Source organism: Gallinula chloropus (assembly GCF_964237585.1).
Source record: "Gallinula chloropus genome assembly, chromosome: 17".
Lineage (NCBI taxonomy): Eukaryota > Metazoa > Chordata > Aves > Gruiformes > Rallidae > Gallinula > Gallinula chloropus.
In genome coordinates, this window is record NC_140102.1 from 8,511,897 (window position 1) to 8,531,553 (window position 19,657).

General features: G+C 41.3%; 1 protein-coding gene across 2 annotated transcripts in view; it reads left to right on the top strand.

Moving 5' to 3' along the window:
• ZDHHC8 (zDHHC palmitoyltransferase 8) overlaps nucleotides 1–10,095 on the top strand; it is a gene marked incomplete at both ends in the record, with an annotated part of 111,449 nt that extends 101,354 nt beyond the window's left edge. The window contains 6 exons of one of the 2 annotated variants that reach the window (XM_084272205.1): nucleotides 1,016–1,057; nucleotides 1,366–1,498; nucleotides 2,372–2,489; nucleotides 3,214–3,323; nucleotides 6,123–7,159; nucleotides 9,924–10,095. In XM_084272205.1, coding sequence (XP_084128331.1) covers nucleotides 1,016–1,057; nucleotides 1,366–1,498; nucleotides 2,372–2,489; nucleotides 3,214–3,323; nucleotides 6,123–7,159; nucleotides 9,924–10,095 — 1,612 coding nt within the window. The remainder of the gene's footprint in view (nucleotides 1–1,015; nucleotides 1,058–1,365; nucleotides 1,499–2,371; nucleotides 2,490–3,213; nucleotides 3,324–6,122; nucleotides 7,160–9,923) is intronic. The other variant, XM_084272206.1, reaches the window with a different exon arrangement.
• Nucleotides 10,096–19,657: the final 9,562 nt, after the last annotated feature.

Sequence of the window (19,657 nt, forward strand, 5' to 3'; positions counted from 1 at the left end):
GTAAGTTTCCTTATGTTACCATATTCCCAATGTGACTTTTTGCATTGCACAGTCACTGCCCAGGCATTCTAGCCTGCTAAAGAAAAGGAAGGAATCTAAAATCAGCCTTTCTCCTTAAGACTTAAATCTAATTTAAGGCTGCTGTGGTTTTCAATCTCACTGGCACTTTCATTATCATAAAACAGATCTTCAATGAAGTCTACATCATGGAACTTGGGATTTTATTTATGGCTTTCTATTTTGGGGGAAATGGATTTATTGTTTCACATTTTGAAATCAGGATTTTAATGGAATAGATCAGATGGAGTATAAATACCCTAGGTGCTGAGCTGTCCAGCCTGCAAACATATTAATAATCGTACTACAAGACTTATTTGAGCCTTTTGAGGGTGTTGAGCAATTCCAAACCCTATTATCTGCCTTTTCTTTTTTTCCTTTGCTATGCAACACAACTCCTACAAGACTATATTACACATGTTAAAGTGAAGACACGGGAATAGCTGCTTCTCAAACCTACCAAATTTGAAAATCAAGTCAAGACATGTTAAGAGAGCCAGTTATTAGAAGTTGGGGGATTGTTCTGTTAACAGAGGGTTCTGAGTACTATCATCACAGCTGTTCTCAGGCTTTCAGCAAGAATGTTTGTGTTTTGTGAAGATCTGTTCAAATTGTCCAGTATAATGAAAGCTACTGAGCTGTCACTACTAGAATGTCCTGAGCACTAGATAAAACAGAGAAAGCTTGTGTGTATATTGATACTTATGCATTGTACAGCCACTGCCCAATTGCACTTACAGAATCCTAGTCCACTAAAAGAAATTAGATACCTAAAGTCAGCCATTTCCCTTTAGATTTGTTGCTTCCTGTAGACCTGTCTGTTTCTTTTACTTCCATTTGTTTGAACACTTTAAACACGCTACAGAAAAAAGTCACCAAAGTGTAGGGGTGAGCTAGAACTGACAGCACATCACCTCCTCCATGTTAACTCCCCATGTGCTGGGTCTTACTCCCCCAGCCACTGTCTTCCACTACAGGGAAGCTGTTTCATGTTAGCTAGGTAGGATCTAGTAAATCACTTCCATTGGTGGTAGGCTTCTCTTTCTCTCGTTGTGTGAACTTCACTCTTGTCCATTAGTGCTTCAAAAATGGCATTTTTTTTAATGCATCCTCTCCTTTTGCTCACAAGGAAAAAATTGATCTTTTTATTGCTTTTTAATTGTTATCTTCATTGACATGAACAGTTTGCTTACCTGTTTTCTGACCTATTCTTAAATCATACCCTGGAAATAGGAAGTTTTTCTTGTATCCATGCCTTGTTCTTAGGTTATTGTTTATTTTAATGATGACTGTTGAACAATTTATCAGGTACATAGTTGAGCCCAAGAAAAAGCAAGCTGTGAGTGTAAAGCCACCTTTCCTCAGACCTGATTTATCTGAGCGACAGATCACAGTGAAGATCAGTGACAATGGAATCCAAGCCAACCTCAACCGGAGCAAGGTAAGGCAGCCTCAAGTGCTGCTTTTGAAGAGTCATGGATTAAGTATTATCAAGCCTGGGAATGAGTTTCTCATTGAAAATCTCTTTGAGATGATCCATTATTTTGAGACAATTATAGAGGTTGATTCTTTGTCATAGACTTTATTCTCTGAAAGTAAACTGGGTTCAGTAACAGCAGCTCCTATTCCAGTAACAGCCCTTCTGCAGCTCTACAATAGAACTTCTCTGGGCATCTTTTGGAAGAGGTGATTGTTCTTTGCAACAGTTACTTTCTATCCCAAGAGTTGCAACCTCTGGTGTTCAAATTAATCTTAACTAACCTAACAGATGGTAGTCAGCCTGTACCACCAGGTCAGCCATTCTGTTTCAAATAGGGTTTTGAGCTTCTGGACTGCAATAAGGCTTGTGGTCCAGTGCACATAATATTGGGTGAGAAGCTGAATTCTCTTTGCTCCTCTTAATTTTGTTTTAATTTCTATTGCCATAAAATAGAAGGATTTGTTCAGTCATATAAAACACCACTTTGCAAGATTTTGGTGCATAGTTACTTGGATAGCTGCTTGCTGAGAGCTGCCTGGGAAGTTGACAGAAAATGCTAGAAAACACAATTGTCTTCTACTACATATTAATGAGCAGGATGATGATGATGTTGTTTAGCGTGCCAAGTAGACTTGGGTAGTGCATTTAAAATTCTACTGGCTTTTTATGACAATGCTAATCATACACATGACAGTCCTTGTCTGCAGTGGATGTGAAATCATATTTCCCATTATAGGTATAGGTAGTTCCTGTTCTGTGGTACATCCGGCACTCTGTCACATGCTGTTATTTAACCAAATTGTGGGTAATGTTTGACTCTTTGGTCATTTTCAGTCGAAAATTAGCCTGGAAGGTCTGGAGGATAAAAGTATGGATGTACAACCACCTCTCCCACCCAAAGGAGACCCAAGCAAGTACTCTGAGCTAAAAGGGCAGCTGGGGACCAGTGAAGGTATAGTTGCATAATCAATGTTTTATTTTAATTAATAAAAATAAATATTTCAACATCTTTAAAAGGCTTCTGGTATCCTTAGAAAACAGTAATGGGATTTGGGTGAAAGGTTTTTCCTATTTACAAGAGCTTGAGCTAGAGGGATAAACAACAGGAAGAAGAAAAATCAGCTTGAAGTGGACCATTCAAGCCTAGGTTGGATATTTCATTTCAGTGTCACAGAGTTCTTAAAGCCCTTCTTAAATTTTTGATCAATTTTTAAATGAAAAATACAATTTTTAACTACAGAACCTGAAATATTAGCATTAAATGCTTAGGCATTTCAAACTGAATTATTTGATTTATGAAAATGTGAAATCAAAGCTTTGATACTATTACAGAAACTCCTTTTTTTTTTCTTTTTCCCCAGAAGAAAACTGCTAGCTGATTTCAACCCAAATATCTAGCATTTCAAATTATGGCAAAATTACTACTCACCAAAATATGTCTATCACCCCAGTTAATATTTTCTACCTTCTCTTTAGATTGCTGATCTGGCAGTAATGTGCTGTTATTTCCACAGGGTCACCACTGATTTTGGTGGAATTCTGCACAAAAGGACTGCAGATTTTTTTCTTCCCAGAACAGATCTGTTTGCAGATGACCATGGATAGCAGGGAGTTAGGGAGGATATCATTCTGCCTGTGCAGTTTAATAGAAAGCCCTTTCTTTTTTTCTTTCACAGAAGGTGGCCTTTCACCCAAACTGATCAGCCCTCCTACACCTGCCATGTACAAGTACCGACCAGCTTTTAGCAACAATCCAAAAGTCCACTACCATGCCACAGCTGAGCAGGTGAGTGAGCATGGGGGAATCTGCTCCCAGCTAACAGGAAGCTGAGGATAATCCACTGTGGAGCTCTAGTGAATGACAGAGTGTACACGTAAATGCCAACGCTCGGCATTACTGTGCGACAGCGTGTGTGTTCACTGTGCTCCTTATGAAAACACATCTGCTTTCACAGCTTTCCTCTGTTGAGCTTGACACATCTGCCCTGCTGACAGGCATGCACTGCTGCTTTACCGGTGTCTCAGCCTGACCCTGAGATGCTGAGAAGTGTCACCTCCCATTGGCTTCTCCCGACACAGATGCCAACTCCCCTTCACTTCAGAGGGAGCTGGGCATGCTTAGCGTGTTCCTGGATCAGACCCTTTAGCCAACAGCCAGCGTGCTCAGTGATTCCTTAGGATGTCTGCTTGCAAACAGAAACAACATTTAAAGCATCTCAAGAGATATTTTAGTTAAAATTAATGGGAGATTCCTCATGTTTGACCTTCCTTAGCACCTTCTCAGCACATTTGGGTTATATAATGGGGAAAAAAAACCTTCCTAACACTTGGCATTGTTTCCTCCTATCAAGGAAACTGAGGTCCAAACAATTAGAGAGACTTGCTCAGAAATTTTGACTGTTTCCTCTTCTGCTTAGGAGTTTGGAAACCATTTACATGGTTTCCTTTGGAAGCAGACTGTAAAACTGAGCCCACTGTTAATGGACTTATATTTCTTACTTATTTCTCATGGATTTGTTGCAAATATTCCTTGACCTCCTGGGACCTAAGAAAAGCGGATCAAAAATCAGTGGTCTAACTTGTATATTTGCAATATATATCCAAATCTTCATAAGGGAGATACCCTTAAAATACACATACCACACTGAAGTTTTCTTACAATTCATTTCATCAGCTTCTCTAATGTCACCCCCACAATAACAAGATGGGAGTGATATAAGCGAGGAAAAAAAATAGTAGAGATATATAACTGACTGCAGCAGCACTGGAATAAGACAGAATGTTCCTTAAATGGTGAAGAAAACGTTTCTAGTATCTATCCAGAGAATGAATAAATGTTGACTTATGAAGGGGAACATAAGAACAACAGTGTGTTAACCATATCAAAAAAGTTTAATATCCTATCATCTTCACTTTATTACATGAAAAATGGCTTGACATCCAATTCAAAACATTCTATTTACAGCCATCAGCTAGCAATTTGGAGCTGTTTGGGCAAGAGAGAGTATTTGGGGTTATGATGCCAGAAATCAGAGAGCCATGGAAGGCAAGTTGGTTTTATTCATTCAGTACGTAGACACAGATGCAATATAGATACAGGATAGGTGCCGATTAAGCCAGGAGATAAGGCAGTGCTTGAGACGATAACAGGGTACAGCAACTTCACTCCGAGGGTTGCTGTTTCAGTCCTGACCTAAACAGATCTTGTTACTATAGGCTGACTGGCGTGCACACTATCAGCTTTGTGGACTCATTCGATTTTAGAGTAGTCACAACTTTATAGTAGTCAAGTGGGAATATTATAAAACTGAGTTCGCTTGGCAAGCTGGTGCCGTCCGCCAAGCCATATCTAAGTATAAGGTACAGAGGCAAAGAGACTGGTGTGAGGAATATCATGTCTCTTCTGTATCAGTTCTCCAGCTTGCCAACTCTGCTTTTGAGCAGTGAAAGCTATTAGGGAAGAGGGATCAAGGCTCGAAGATAAGTACCACAAATACAAGCTACGTTGTTGCTTTCTCCTTCTCCTTTACAGGCTGTCACTTGGTCTTGTTTTTCTGGAGGAGGCCAAATTTAGTATCATGACCTAGAAGGTAGCGGTTTTGCCTGTTTCCCTATCTTCTAGCTCAAAGAAATAGTCTTGGAGAAAAATTCAGAACTTTTACCAGTTATACTTTTTTGGATCATTTTCCTTTAAGAGAAATTAGAACAACTGCATGGGCTGCATTTGTGATAAAATACTTGATTGATAGTAATTCTTTTTTTTTACAGAGCCAGTGTAGCCAATTTATTATGCATTATGGCAAAATCTTCCTTAAAAAAACCAGTATACATAATTTGCTTAGCGCAGAATGGTATTGTAAGTGAACAGAACTGTAAGCAATCTTCCACAGAGAAAAACAAAGTGAAGTCCTATCTGTTTTCAATGCACATAAATAAATTATGGCCTAGGTTTCTTTCTCTGATGTGGCTGCTCTCTCCTACGCAGGCAATAAGCTAGGAGAAAATTGCTTCATTTTGTTGCCTAAATGGTGGGAAGGAGCCTCTCTGCTTTAATTAAGCTTGGATGCTTAATTTTGAAGACCTATAACCAGAAATGCAGAATCACTGAATATTCATAGCTCTGAGTAAAGTGGATAAGAGTGTGCTGGTCCCCAGTGTGTTGAAATGAAGCCTAAAGTATTCCTGACTCAGCATGTAAAACCAGACATCCCTCAACTCAAGAGCTATTTGAAGAAAACTTGAAGTGTTTTTTCCAAGGGTAGTATTACCAGATTGCAATCTGATTTACCTTGACTGAGACTTGAGTCTCAGTTTAGGTCTTTCCGTCTGTGTTTTCAGTGTCCATGTATTGACATATTTATTACTGTCTGTTATTTAGCACTTAGTATGAATAACTCCTCCATGCTTCTAAGGTGCTTTTCCATGTGCTGAACAGGAGTGATTCCTGGTAATGACTCTGTCATAGCTAGACTGAGAGTCCAAGAGAAGACCTGCAGCTTTTTTTCTTCCCATGCACTCACCATGGAGAGCAAACCTGTACTTGCATATCATTAGCTTGTGTTTCTCATATTCACCTCTGTTTTAGATCACCATGCAGGAGGGACACAGTCAAGGGGCTCTGATAGAAGAGGATGGCAGGAGCCTCGATTACCAGTCTGAACCCAGCTTGGACATCCCCAGCTACCGCAAGAGCTCCCTTCATAAGACCTATCAGTCTTCCCCACTCCAGATAGATTCCTTTGCCATCAATTCACGGTCCCTGAGCCTGAAATCTGCTGGCAGGAGAGGGACAGACAAAGTGCCCCTTCATCCAATAAAGTCTGAAGGGGTGGCTTCCACCCCTTACAAAAGCATCTTTTCTCCCAATTCCCTGTCAAACAGAAATGGGAGTCTTTCATATGACAGTTTGCTAAACCCCATGTCACCCTCGGGGAGGAAGTGCGTCGCCCATTCTGCTGTCAGCTCCGTTGGGTACCACTCCCCATATTTATCAGCCAAAATGTGCCATCTACGGGGGAGCGAGCTGCAACGCCAACCACCACAGAGCTTCAGCCCAGTGCTGGGGGGTCCAGCCCCACATCAGCGAGACCCCTCGCCAGTCCGCTATGATAACCTTTCCAAAACCATTATGGCATCCATCCAGGAGAGGAAGGAGATGGAAGAGAGGGAGAAGCTCCTCCACTCACACCCCGATTCAGTGTTTGCAGACTCAGGTGTCTATGACACCCCTAGCTCTTACAGCCTTCAGCAAGTCAGCACACTCTCTGAAGACCCACGCAGCATGGCAATGAGATATGGATCTAGAGACAATCTGATGGCTGCGACCAGTTTTAGCACAAGGAACCCTATACTGCAGTCCTCAGTGTCTTCACTCTCAAGTGCAATGACAAGAGCACCAAGGACTTCCACAACTTCTCTGCAAGCTGATTTAGCCAATAATAATGTCCAGTCCCATCAAGCACTACAGGGCAGGGTGAGCAATGGCTCCTACAAATCCCCGGGCCACCAGGTCCCGTCATCCCCCACAGGGATGCCTAGGTCACCTTCTTATGGAGGCCCGAAGGCTGTCTCATTTGTAAACACTGTGGAAATCACAGAGGTGCAATCAGTGGGAGCACAAAGGTATGTACTGCTTTAGGTGCTGCTTAGCAATGGGAATTTGTTTGCAAGCAAGTGCAGAGCACTTCACTGGAGGCATGACCCCTATTACATGTTTGCTGTAGGCCAGCAAGGGTGGGAGGTTTGTGGGTGCTCTTCAGTTCTGTGACACCCTCACAGCAACCTCATCATGACAAAATGTTTGCACGTTTGCTGTAACTTGAACTGCAGGTGGTCAGTTAAGTTGTAGGATTCGTAGTGATTTAGCGTCTTAGCTGAACTGGATGATTATTTGCAAGGCAGGATGCAGATTATCCCTCCCATCATGCACAAAAGGATTGAGCTGTTTTAGTGTGCAGCCTAAAGGGAGGCCAGGCCCAGCCATTGCTTGGACACAGAGGCAAAGCTGGGATCATGGCATGAGCAAACGTATCCTGCATGAAGGGAAACGGGCTGTGAGCAGTCCTGAAAGCTGTGTCAGCACAGAGCTGTGTGTTCAGCTGTGTTGAGTGTCCCATAGTACAGAGCTGGTGATAAAAGCACAGACCATCTCGGCATTACCTTAGGGCCTCACTGCCTCCTTTCTTCTGGAGACTATAGGGCTTGGAAAGTCTGAAAACAGCTACATGGTCCCCCAGACAGCTGGGGCCTGGAGTTCTTCAGAAATACCTAGGTTTTCTTTGCTCTGGCACTCACTGCACGGTGCTGTCCTCTGGTTAAGGTCCCAAGTTTCACACTCCAATAGCATCCAACATTTTGGGGGAAGTTATTGAAATGTAGGAGAACCATTATTGTAAGTCTCTTGAAATTTAATGCCAGCAAGTTATTCCTCAGTGTTTTCAAGTGAATTGTAGATGTTACGATTATTTGTTTGCTGGTGGAAGAACTAACATTCAGGAGGTAGTCAGCCATCTTTTCCTTTTCATTCTTAGCAAAGAAAGGGGTTTGTTTCAGTGAAAGAAGACCTGTGGACTTTCTTCTGCCTCTCTGTCCTCTGTTTGAGACCTGGATGTGTCAGCTGCTACTGTAGGAAAGATGCTAATATGAAAAGCTGTTTGCCTTGGTCTCTGGTTCTTGGTTATGCTGTAAGCCTGTCAGTCCCACTGCTTTTGCATTGTCTTTGTTTAAAATGTAGAACCTGGAAGTTCACTGCAGTTCAGCTCTATGATGCAATAAAAAATAGTGTTTGGCAAAAGTGGTCTAGCTATTAAAATAGCTACAGATCCCATCAGATGTTAATGAAAGTTGCAAACATATGGTACCACTGCAGAGGATCTTTTTTACTCAGGTTCCCAAAGTCAAGTCCAGTACCTAGATTGATAAATTAATAGCTTAATAAATGTGAAGTTTTTACCTAGTGAAGGAAACCTCACAGAAGCTTTCTGTGCTTTGTAAACCCAGCACATTTTCTCCATAAGGAACACTACAGATGACTTTCCCATCTCCCATTCCCCTAACAGCCCCCAGCTCCTTCCTATCTTGTTTCAAGAGTCCAACTCTCTTCTTCAGGAGAATTTCAGCACTGAATTAGGACCTTTTATAGCACTTTGGTGAGGCAAATGTGAAATTTGTCCCTGTCTATTTGGGCTGTTTGGGGTCACAGCAGCATTTTACAAAACCATGGGTTTTGTTTGGGGCTTTTAATGTACATGTATTTTGCTGGTTCAGATACCCACGACTCCCTTCTCTAGTGCAGGCACAGCTTAAACACACAGCAGAAGCCAGTCTGCTCTGAGATGGACCTGTTGCTCCAGCTCCAGGATACAGCAGTCAGGTTGCCAAATAAAAAGTGCTTTTAGTTTTGGAGCTATTCTGAGCCTGTTGAGGGTGGTGTAAAGGTCCAGGTTAGTTTGGTTTGTTTTGCAGACACATGTAAAGAAAGAGATTGCCTTTGGAATACAGTTAGTTCATCAAAACCTCTGGCCTCCAGAAAAAGTCAAGAGTGGTGTGGAGTAGCTCAGGCTGCCTCAGTTTGCAGGCAGACAGTGTTCCCTTTGGGAAAGTATTTTAGCTCCCAGCCATTGCTGCTGGCATCAGCCAGAGTTAAACTTCAGACTGTGCAGAGTAAGATGTGAGAATACAGCAGACCCAGTTCTGACACCTCTGGAACATACACGAGTTCTTTGGTAGGCTTTTTTCTAATTACTTTGTGAGTCTTGGGCACGAACCACATTAGTGTGTAGTGGCCTGGGTTTCAGAGATCTTTTGAGGAAAGGCTGTTGTGCACCTTGCCAGTAGGTTATAAGAAAGGAAATTCTTTTTAAAGAGTCCATCCAGAATATGGTCTTTAATTACAGGCATCGTAGAGTGCTTCCTGACTTGAATCAGTTTGTGTCTTCTGTCATAAAAAGTCTTACGCTTCACCTCTCTTATGCCTTTCAGAGATGAGCAGCATAAATCTGTTTAACTGGATATTTAACTGGGAAGTTTGGGGTTTTTTTCTGAGTGTTTTATTTCTGATTGTAAGACACGGTCTGGCTTAAGGTCAATGGTGGTGCATCCTACAAATGCACATGCAATTAGTTTGCTTCGACAAAGCATTTAAGCAAGTAATAAAATGAACAAATATTACTGGGGTCTGATCCACTAACCTAATGGCCGAGTGAATTCTACCATTTCAGTGGCTTCTCATCAAGTATATTGGCTTCAACCAGGTTGCTCCCATGCTTGGATATTTTGCAATGCTGGGACTCGGGGTAACAGGGATAATTGTTTATCCTGAATGAAGCCATTCTGCTGTCACACTTCTGTCACTAACAGTGCATATTTTGGTATTCTTTTGATGCAGGGATGACATGCAGTTGAAGACACCTCACAGTAAAATAAATGGACAGCCAAAAGGAATATCCAGGTTGGGTTCAACAACAAGTTCCCAGGGGACACCAGTCAGCCCTGCTAGACACTCAAACGTTAAGAAGGTGTCTGGAGTTGGTGGAACAACCTATGAAATTTCAGTGTAAAATAAAATTAATTAAAAATAAAGAGCCATTCACTCAGCCAGCCATGAAGCTAGGAGCACTGTGAAGACTCAAATAACAACAAAGAAGGAGCAGCAGCAGCAGCCGGCCACTCTCCTTTTCTTGTTTTGGGTTTGTTCTGTTTTCATCTTTCTCTTTTGGCCAAAAACCAGCTGCAGCCTTATTCTTGAGGGAAAAGAATTGTACAGTCCATCAAGACTCTTTCTGAACCGACAGGCGGGAACTGGCTACGACCTAACACCACAACCACAGAGCGGATTTCTTTCATGCAAGAGAGTGCTAAAGCCATTGTGCGTGCATCTGTCCAGCGAACCTGTTGTGTACCTGTTGTGCTGTGAAAAAGTACAGTCAGTCCAGGATCATTCGGTTTTTCCCATGTCCCTTCCCAGCCCTTCTGGCCAGCAGTGTGTCCAGCAGGAATCAGAGGCCCAACTGCCGTGGTCCTGCCGACATGAGAAGCGGGCTCCCTGTGCTGGGCAGTCTGCGTGCGCCAGGACTGCTCTGTGTGTCACCCAGGCCTTGCAGGTTGGGTTCTTCCTCCTGGGAACGAGCAAAGCAAGGAAGGGCACTTGGGCCACAAACGCCGTGTTGTCTTTCAAAGCCTCCCTGCTGCCCAGTCCCAGATGGGAGCAGGAGAAAGGATAACAACAGCTTCTCACTGTCTGCCATTCGCCTCCCTGTGTGTGACATTGTGTGTGTGTGAGTGTGTGCGTGTTCGCCTCTCGTGGAAAAGGACCGCAGCACCAGTAAGGATCTTCCACTCTGGCCTCTTGCTCCCTCTGGTTTTTAAAGGCTTCTCTGACTCCTAAACGAAACCAAGCAGATAAGAAAGGAAATGTTTGGATGGGAACGTATTTTAAACAGCCGTCGTCAGCTGCTTTCCCTGCACCCTCCTTATTACCTGTTGGATTTAGGCAATAACAATGGGTTTACTGCCTGGCCCTGGTGCCGTCTGTAATCCTGCAGCAAGGTTATCATGATCTGTTGAATTTGCAGTGTTGTGTAACTGAGCCAAGCATACATCTAAAGGATATAAATTTTCTGTCTGCCTAATTACTAGCACATTCCCTCTGGTCTTCAGTACTGTTAGACAAAGGATTTTCCATTTGGGTTTTTTCCCCGGGGAACAACTTTTTAAAATAATATCAATCAAATCTATGTAACATTCTGAGGTTTCTTTTTCCTCTCTCCAGAAAACTATATTTACTTTGTTGGATTTAAAGACAACTTTACTATAAAAACCAAGAAAGGGGTGCATTGCTTTTGTCACAAATATGAGGACTCTGGCAAAGCTAATTTTGGGACAAATGGATTTTTTTTTTCTTTTCTCCATTCCTTATCTCCTTTTCCTTCCCATTCGATTACCACCTCAGAAGTCAAAAATACTGAGATCTGGACCAATGCTAACTAGTCAGATCATGCGTGCAATTAAGAACATCCTGAGCAACTGTTGCCAAAGTCACTAAAAATTATTATTTATCACTGAGCCAGTCAGCATATGAAACCTCAACTTCCCACCTGGTTCTCCTGATTAATAGTTTTGACTAGAGAGCTAAATTTGTCATTTTTCAGGATATTTGTTTCAAGGGGTTGAATTCTCTTCAGTCCTTGACTACAATATAAGAGCTCTCCAGATATTTGGTAGCAATTCAGAATGTGTTGATAACATCTTACTTGTTTTCATGTATATTGAGATTAATTATTTTAGAAGGCAAATATTGACCTCAGTTATGCCTGGTTAAAATTTGTCTTCTGATTTGATAAATCTTGACATCTGCTGCAATATGTGGCTATTATGTCCCTTGTATATCACATCATTTTTCAAAGAGGAAGGCTGAAGAGAACATAAGAAAGTTAAACATCTCTCTGCATAATGCTCTGTGTTGCCTGAAGGGAGAAACCTGGAAAGCAATGCAACTGCAATAGGCCAAAGTTATGAGAGAATGAAGTAGAAATTGGTGTGTGTTTTTTTGCCTTGGTGATATTTTAAATACCTACTGTAGGGACATTGCAGAGCAGAGAAACAACAGTCTTTCTATGCAGATTTGCTCACTGGTGTGTAGAATGTTGCCTTCAGTTGGAGGTGCCACGGTACCAGAAAGACACTGGCAAACTGGGTCAGGAGCAATATATATATATTAAAAGGCTGGACAAGCTGGGTGATGAGAAGATTTAAAGGGCTAAAATCATGTCACTGGCTAAGCAATGAAGTGAAAATTGAGTGTAATAATTTTACAAATACATTAGTTAAAAGATGTAAAACCAAAGGTAAATTAAAGGGTTGTCACTGGTAACTGATGGTCTGTGTTTAGAAAGGGGCAGAAAAGATGGGGGGGAAAAGGCAGTGGAATAGTCTTCCAAGGCAGAGTACTGGAGACTAACTGTTTAGGGCAGTCAAATTGTACTTGGACAAATCATTAAACTATTCTGTAAGAGGTGAGCCTGCAGGGGCAAGGGGCTAGACCAGATGGCCTTATAGATTTCTTCCATCTTTAACTGTAATTAATCTGCAACTCTACCCTGATGTTAACTCCTCAGGAAGATGCAGCACTTCCTCAAGGACTGGAATTCACTCTGGTGCATAGAGTATCACAAGACTTACTTGTTTTTAAAGTATCATGTATGCCATATGTAAGCCCTGAAAAAGAGATGTGTGACGGACTGAATTTGGGCTATGGAGCTAGACAAGGGCACATTTTTATCATGTATCTTTGAATATGTACATGAAATTCATGCAAGCAAGGCTGAAAATTTGCACCAATTTAGTATTTGAGATTGCATCCCAGCGATGCTCCACTTTGATCGTTCTTTCTCCTGCATTTATAAATGAAAAAGCTACTGAGGAACTTGAAGGGCCAAAGAGCCTTTGAAGGTAACTACATTAGTTCATGAGAGAATTTCTCAGTAAGACTAAACACAGTATTGTGTGTGTGTAAAGCACTAATATCCAGGGTTATTTTGACATAGTTCACAATGGGTAATGGAGGAAAGAATGAATGCACTCTGTCGTTACAGGTTCAGATGTAAAGATTATATATTTTGTGAGTAGTTTTGCCCACAGTTGAGAGACATTTGACTTGTTAATAGGTTTACAATGGTACCAAAGTCTTCTTTTTATTTTTTGTCTTTTTTTAATTTTTTCTTTTTCCTTTTGAGGTTTGCATATAATTCAGTGCACATAGCCTAGAGTAAATTATTCAAATCTTCTTAAAGAATAATCTCAGCAGAACTGTTAACAGGAGATTGTATGCAGCAAATTGAGCTTCATTTCCATCCAAGGCACTGAACCTGCACCTCTTGTCATAAATGTAAGTGTCTGCTTCCATAGCTCCTGTTGTGGGACTGGGGACCTCTTTATTAAAGTCCAATTTTGGAGCAGAATCCAGCCCATGTTAAGTATAGTTTTTCAAGTGGTTTACAGATTAGCAGTAAGGTTGTTCTGCCCAGGTAGTCTCAGTTTTTACAGACACTGCAGGCCAAATCTTCAGCTGATATAAACTGATGTGGCTTCATCAAAGCTCACTGAAGCAATGGTAATTTACAGTAGGTGGGGATCGGCCATGAAAATCCAGCACAAGTTAAAAACATCTTGTAAAGTAGCTTCTTTATTTTTGTCAAGTTTATTTCATGTTTCAGAAGTCTTAAATCTTTTCAACATGTTTTTATTTTTAGCTGTGGATTGTATTACTTATTTAAAAAACAGCAATAGTTTTTGTTTAGTTTATGCATCAGTTTTCATTGCATACTGCATTTTATTAGCCGTTTGTTCCCTGTTCATACACTCCCATTTAGCCTCCAGGTTTTCATTGTAGTACAATCTGCCTTGAAAAGTTGGATCTCTGTATCTTTAATTGTATAATATATTGAGTATTATGAAATTAAATGTATCTTACTACATGGGTGGGAGAGAGAGGAAATATTTTTACTTGAAGCCTTAATATTTTCTTTTTTTACTACTTTGTTTGTTGACCTCATAGGAAAGTCTGAATAGCAAAGACTTTGAAACTCTGGGCCAAATACTGCACTGATATACAACCAGCATTTGGCCCCTCATGTCAAAACTGGATGCAGACATAACCTGAAGTGAACAAGGGGAAAAGCCTCAGGGTGGCATATTTTCCTGAAGATCGTTTCTAGAGTCTCAAAACGTGTCTGTAAGCAAAGAAGTCTTCAAGTCTTGAATTTTTAAGGAAGGTAATAGCAAGGAACTGCCCTAATATCTTACATTTGCATTTCCTGTTAAAATTAAAACAAATCAAATGTAATTAATTACTTAGTTTGATTAAAGTCAGCTCTAAGGGTTGCACAGAGCTATGTGTTAGTAGCCATGTGCAGCAAATGAACTGTGTTGTGTTGCTGTTCTAAAATTGCTAACCAAGCATAATGTTACGTCAACTCGGCCTCAGATAATCACCTCATGGGCATTATAATGGACGTTCCTCAGATGATGCCTATTCTCCTACAAGCCTAATGTGGAAATTGCAATGTGGTTTTCTTTGGACTATATCTGTGGTCCAGACTAGAGATATATATATATATATATTCAATATTTTTTTGTGTGTGTGGGAAAGATGGGGTCAAGGTTGCTGTCTCTTGACAGTCTGGAAAGTTAATGTCAAACCGTTTTTATGGTCTGTATTTCACCTGTTCTGCCACCTTGAATTGTTGGAATGTATCCGTGCAGGCTTTGTGGAGCTCTGTCTGTAACCTTTTTTGTGGCTCTCGTAATACATATATATTTTTTAAACCTTTGAGTCACTTCAGTATTTTAAAGTGTCTGGTTTTCCCCGATGGGTTATGCCCCAGATGCATTCATTTGCCAAGCTGGTCCATGGTGTGCTGCCCTTTTTCACTTCCAGTTGTGCAAGACGTGTACTGGAACGCTGGAGCTGGACAGGCCAGTTCCAGCGGGACTGGAGGGGAGGACAAAGCATTAAAAGAAATGATTACAGATTAATATCTCATTTTCACAGTGCTTATGGAAGACTAGAAAATATTCTGGGTCTTAAACAGAGTATCTCATTGTGACCAGTGGATCGTGCTTGTGAAGCCACAGTAAGTGGTCCATGGAACAGTACTAAATAAAGTTTTCTGTATTGTGTTTTATTAAAGTTGGGGGGTTAACAGGGATCCTGTGATCCAGTGCAATTTTGGACCATTGATACAGAGTTACAGTGGAAAAAATATCATACTGGTATTTTTTGCAATGTTCTGTACAGGATACCTGGATTTATACATTCCAGAGATGTACAACTTTTCATCCATCTATCTGTTTCTAGGCTTTGGAAATATGTCTGTTAGATGCATAAGGCTGGCTTCTAACACACACAGTTGCTGAGCCCTCCTAACAGCTGCTGCTGCAGGATTTCTGATGCCATGATTTGCATATATAGGCTAATTACATTAAGCAAGGATCCATTCAGGCATGTTCATTATAAATCCCAGTCACATTTGTGTGCTGTTGTGTCTTCATGGGGCAGAGATTATCTTACATAGAAAATGGCCCAAAACGTAATCACCAGGCCCCACTGATGCTGGCTACATCAACCAGAATGATGTAAGCTCATGATCTGTTTTAGTACCTCTTATTTAAAGACATCTTGGCTTACAGGGATCTTGGCTTTCCTCTCTCTAAGTAACGGATAAAATATCCAAGTTTGTATTCATTTCTCCATTATTGTTATTTTTTTATTCTGCAGGACGAGTTTCAATTCACATTTTTGAACATAATAAGGAGAGACAAAGGAGACTATTTATGCAGGTGAATATATCATTTAAGAGAGGAGCAGTTATATAATAAATGGATTAGAATTACTGTCAAAATAGGTTTTGTTCATCTTGTCACAATAACTTGAATTTTAAAGTAAGGCTTATTGAATTTTAAAGTAAGGCTGATATTTCTGTAACCCTGAAACGTTTTTAAATGTTTTGGTTAGACATTTCATATTATGTGAGGAAATACGATCTACTTTAACAGATTAAAAACAGTCCTAGAGAAGTGACAGTACATTGCACAGTGCCTTTTATATATGTGCACATATATATATGTATATATGTAATGCCTATATGTGTATAATGTATACATAACTGTGTACATATATTCAAGTAAAACTAGTTACAGGTGTCCCTAACTGATGTATTTTAAATGGAACCCAAAAAAAACTTACTAAAACATAAGCAAATAAAATAAACTGGAAACAGAGTTTCTGCCAGTGGTTCTGTTCCAGGCCATGGAAGACTGGTAGGCAGACCCACCATGTTAAGGGATATTCAGAGAGAGAGGAAAGCAGTGATGGAAGTTTGAAGAAAGTGAAGAAAATATAAAAGCATTGAGGGATGCCTGAGTGCACTCCAGTGCTCAGACTTTTAAAGGAGAGGTGCACGAGGAGGTGATGGGCTGTCTTTGAGGGGTAGATGAGATTTTAGGTGAACAATTAGGAATCGCCTTGAACAAGTGGTTTCAAGAAAATGAGCTCTTGGCTGTGACAAGAAGAATCCTTCAGCTCTACTGGCATTGATGGTATTTTACCAGTTATTTCAAATGGGCAAATCAATTCCATTCCCCCCCTCCCCAGAGTGTGGGGGGTTTTTGGGTTTTGTTTTTTCTGCCAACAGGGATGCAACACTCATAACTCTAGCTGGACATGGAACAGGGACTTCTGCAAAGCTTCAGACAGTGGACCTTATCTAGAGAGAGAAAAGTGGCTTCTGTGGGAAAGACTCACCTCCTCAATGTAAGGAAGATTCTTCATGTTTCCTTTCCCTTACAAGTTATTTCAAGCTGTGTTGCCTTCCTATTCTCCTTTTACACATACATCCCTTGTGTGGATTTGTCCAGTAGGAATTTTGCCATTTGTTTGCAAGGAATATAAAGCGCTGACGTAGCCTGTCCACAGGTGGTAGTAGATCCACAATGTCTCTGGCCTGAAATGGCCAGCATGTGAGGCAGGCTTGTACTGTCCACCTAATTCTTCAGTACAGTGTAAGAACAGGATTTTCAGGGGTGTATTTGAGCATTGTCTGTATGTGGGAAACCCTCCCACTGAAGTTGGTGGTAACTGTAAGAAATTACGAGGAGGCCATGTCTGATGAACTGGAGAAAAGGCAATGAGTGGAACTCTTTTGGGGAAAAAGTAGTCTTTCATACACGTGAAGAGCTGTCATTTAGTTAGCATTGTTGTTTTGGAACCAAAGCATGCCTGTGAGTTTGGATTCAGTAAATCATGTCATTACACAGTCAGCAGTGAGGACTCAGCATAGGGCTTCCAGCACCAAGATCACAAGACTTTGGTACTTGAGATGAACACTTGAAATGAGAAACCCAGTTTTCAGAGTGGCACAGTAACACAGTAAGCTCATGATTGCCATGCCTAGCTCACACTGAAATCTTGGCTCCCTGGAAATCAGTGGTACATTTTCCTTTGATATTAATGGAGCCTTACTGTACTTGAAATGCCTTGGGAATGGCACCCACAGGAATCAGCTTACTGTTCATTGACATTAGGAACTCTTCCAGCCTCTACCTGGGAGCAAATAAAACACTCGCCATCTTCTTTCCCACAACAGGAGAAAGGGAAAACTGAAATTTCATAAACATCCTATTCTAATGAAGCTTCTGTCCCTACCACAGATAAGTTATTTCAACCTTATGTTGGCATTTTTGAGTGGCAGGCAGCAGGGGGAAATTTGGGTTTACCAGTGAAGCAGTAACATGGAGCTCTTCTGCCTTTTGGCTTGTCCTTTCATGAGGTGTGCAGGTCAGCGGCTCCTGGGGGGTGGTTTCTTCCTGCATTCACTGCTTGGGTGGATATGAGTTGGATGGTTCCAGTGTGTGCCAGTTGCAAATCATACCTCCCTGCCGTGGAGCAGTCACGCTGAAAGCCTCTTGCAGTTAGGTAGGTGCAGAACACATGGGGATCTCTGGATCAAAGATGCCCGTGGAAGCTCATAAAATGGCATTATAATCTGGTTCTAGTCCTGGGCACAGGTGGTTTAGTGGAATACAGCTTGACTGTCAGCTTTTTCTCTTGTACAGTCATTTGAACAGATGGTGAAAGGGTTTTTGTTGGGTTTTTTGTAAGTATGAACCAGTGCTATTTTTTTCCTTAGGAAAGACTCACCTTGTAGAAACTGCAGTGTCTGCGTAAATTCAGTGAGTAACACCATGATCCTATTTTTGCAGCCTGAGTATTATGAATCCATCTGGTCTTGAGATCAGCCCTTATTGTCTCATTGACAGGTACCTAAAATAACAGACTTTAAACCGAAGAAGTAAGCAGCTATAAGTAGGTGGCACTTAGTTACGACTACTTTTCCAGACCCACTCTGACTTAATGTGATCAAACAGCTCAGTCGTTGGCCACAATCCTTTGCGCTGCTCTCTGGCGGTTTCACAGTATTAAGCCGTGATCTGCAGTAAGAGTTGTACCAGTCGGATGTTGAGCTGGAAACACGGTCGGTACTTAAGGCACAGGAATGGGCTTCGGGCATTCTGGCACCGGTTCCTGGCTCTGTGACAAATGACTGCTGACTCATGCGTCTTTCCATGCATCTTTGCTCCATGTCAGATGGGGATGTGACTTCCTGACCTTGAGAATGTGTTTGTGTGAAGCTCAAACCCGATCATTCTGCAATCAGCTGTGTAGCTGGGGCAAAGCAGATGCATCTCAGGCATCCAGGAGCAATGGGGCAGATTCGGGGCAGGTTTTACCCCAAATGAAAGCATCACTCCAGGCTGTGTTCTCAGGGGGGACGTTTTTGGGTGTTTGTGTGATGGGTGTTGCTGACAGTAGTTTTAGTCCTTCACGCTGACTTTGGAAAACCGTTCTAGTAAAAATATGAGAGACATTTCTGCCTTGATCCTTCCCTTGACCTCCTGCATATTTCCTCATAATCCGAACCCTCTGCGTAATACCCACACAGCACAATCCTCATTCCAAGACACCATATGCTTCATTGCCTTAAGCAATTCCGTTCTTCCCTGCCTACTTCTTGGAATAGCTGTACATACATACAATAATAACTAAGATTACTGAGCAGAAATACAGTAAAAGAGATAGCTGTAGGCTGGGGAGTGACTTCAAAAGGAGGGGACACTGCAATATGCTGTTGCGGCATGGGGAGAGCTGAGCTTGGCAGCCATTGCCATGTTGTGGGCTGCTGAGGAAACACAGCCTTTTCCATCTTTTCTTGAGAGCAAGGTATAAGCTGCTGCGTTGCCATGAGAAAACTGTTATTAATTCCTGTCTTTTTTGTGTCTCTTTTAATGTTGCACAAAAATAGACATCTGTTTATCTACAATACCGTATTGACAGCACATGAAGATTACCAAAGCAGGAATAATGGTGTCTCTCAGTGCCCAAAATAATTCCTTTGCTAGTGTGGTCCTTCACTGAATACTTCTTTTCTAATGAAGGGTCAGGAAAGAGTTAGAAATTATTAATCTCTGGGACTTTTGACACAGGAAAGCACATCCTGTATGCACATACTGTATTTCTCCCTCATTTTTTACAGATAAAATATTCTTTATGATTATTTTTTCTTG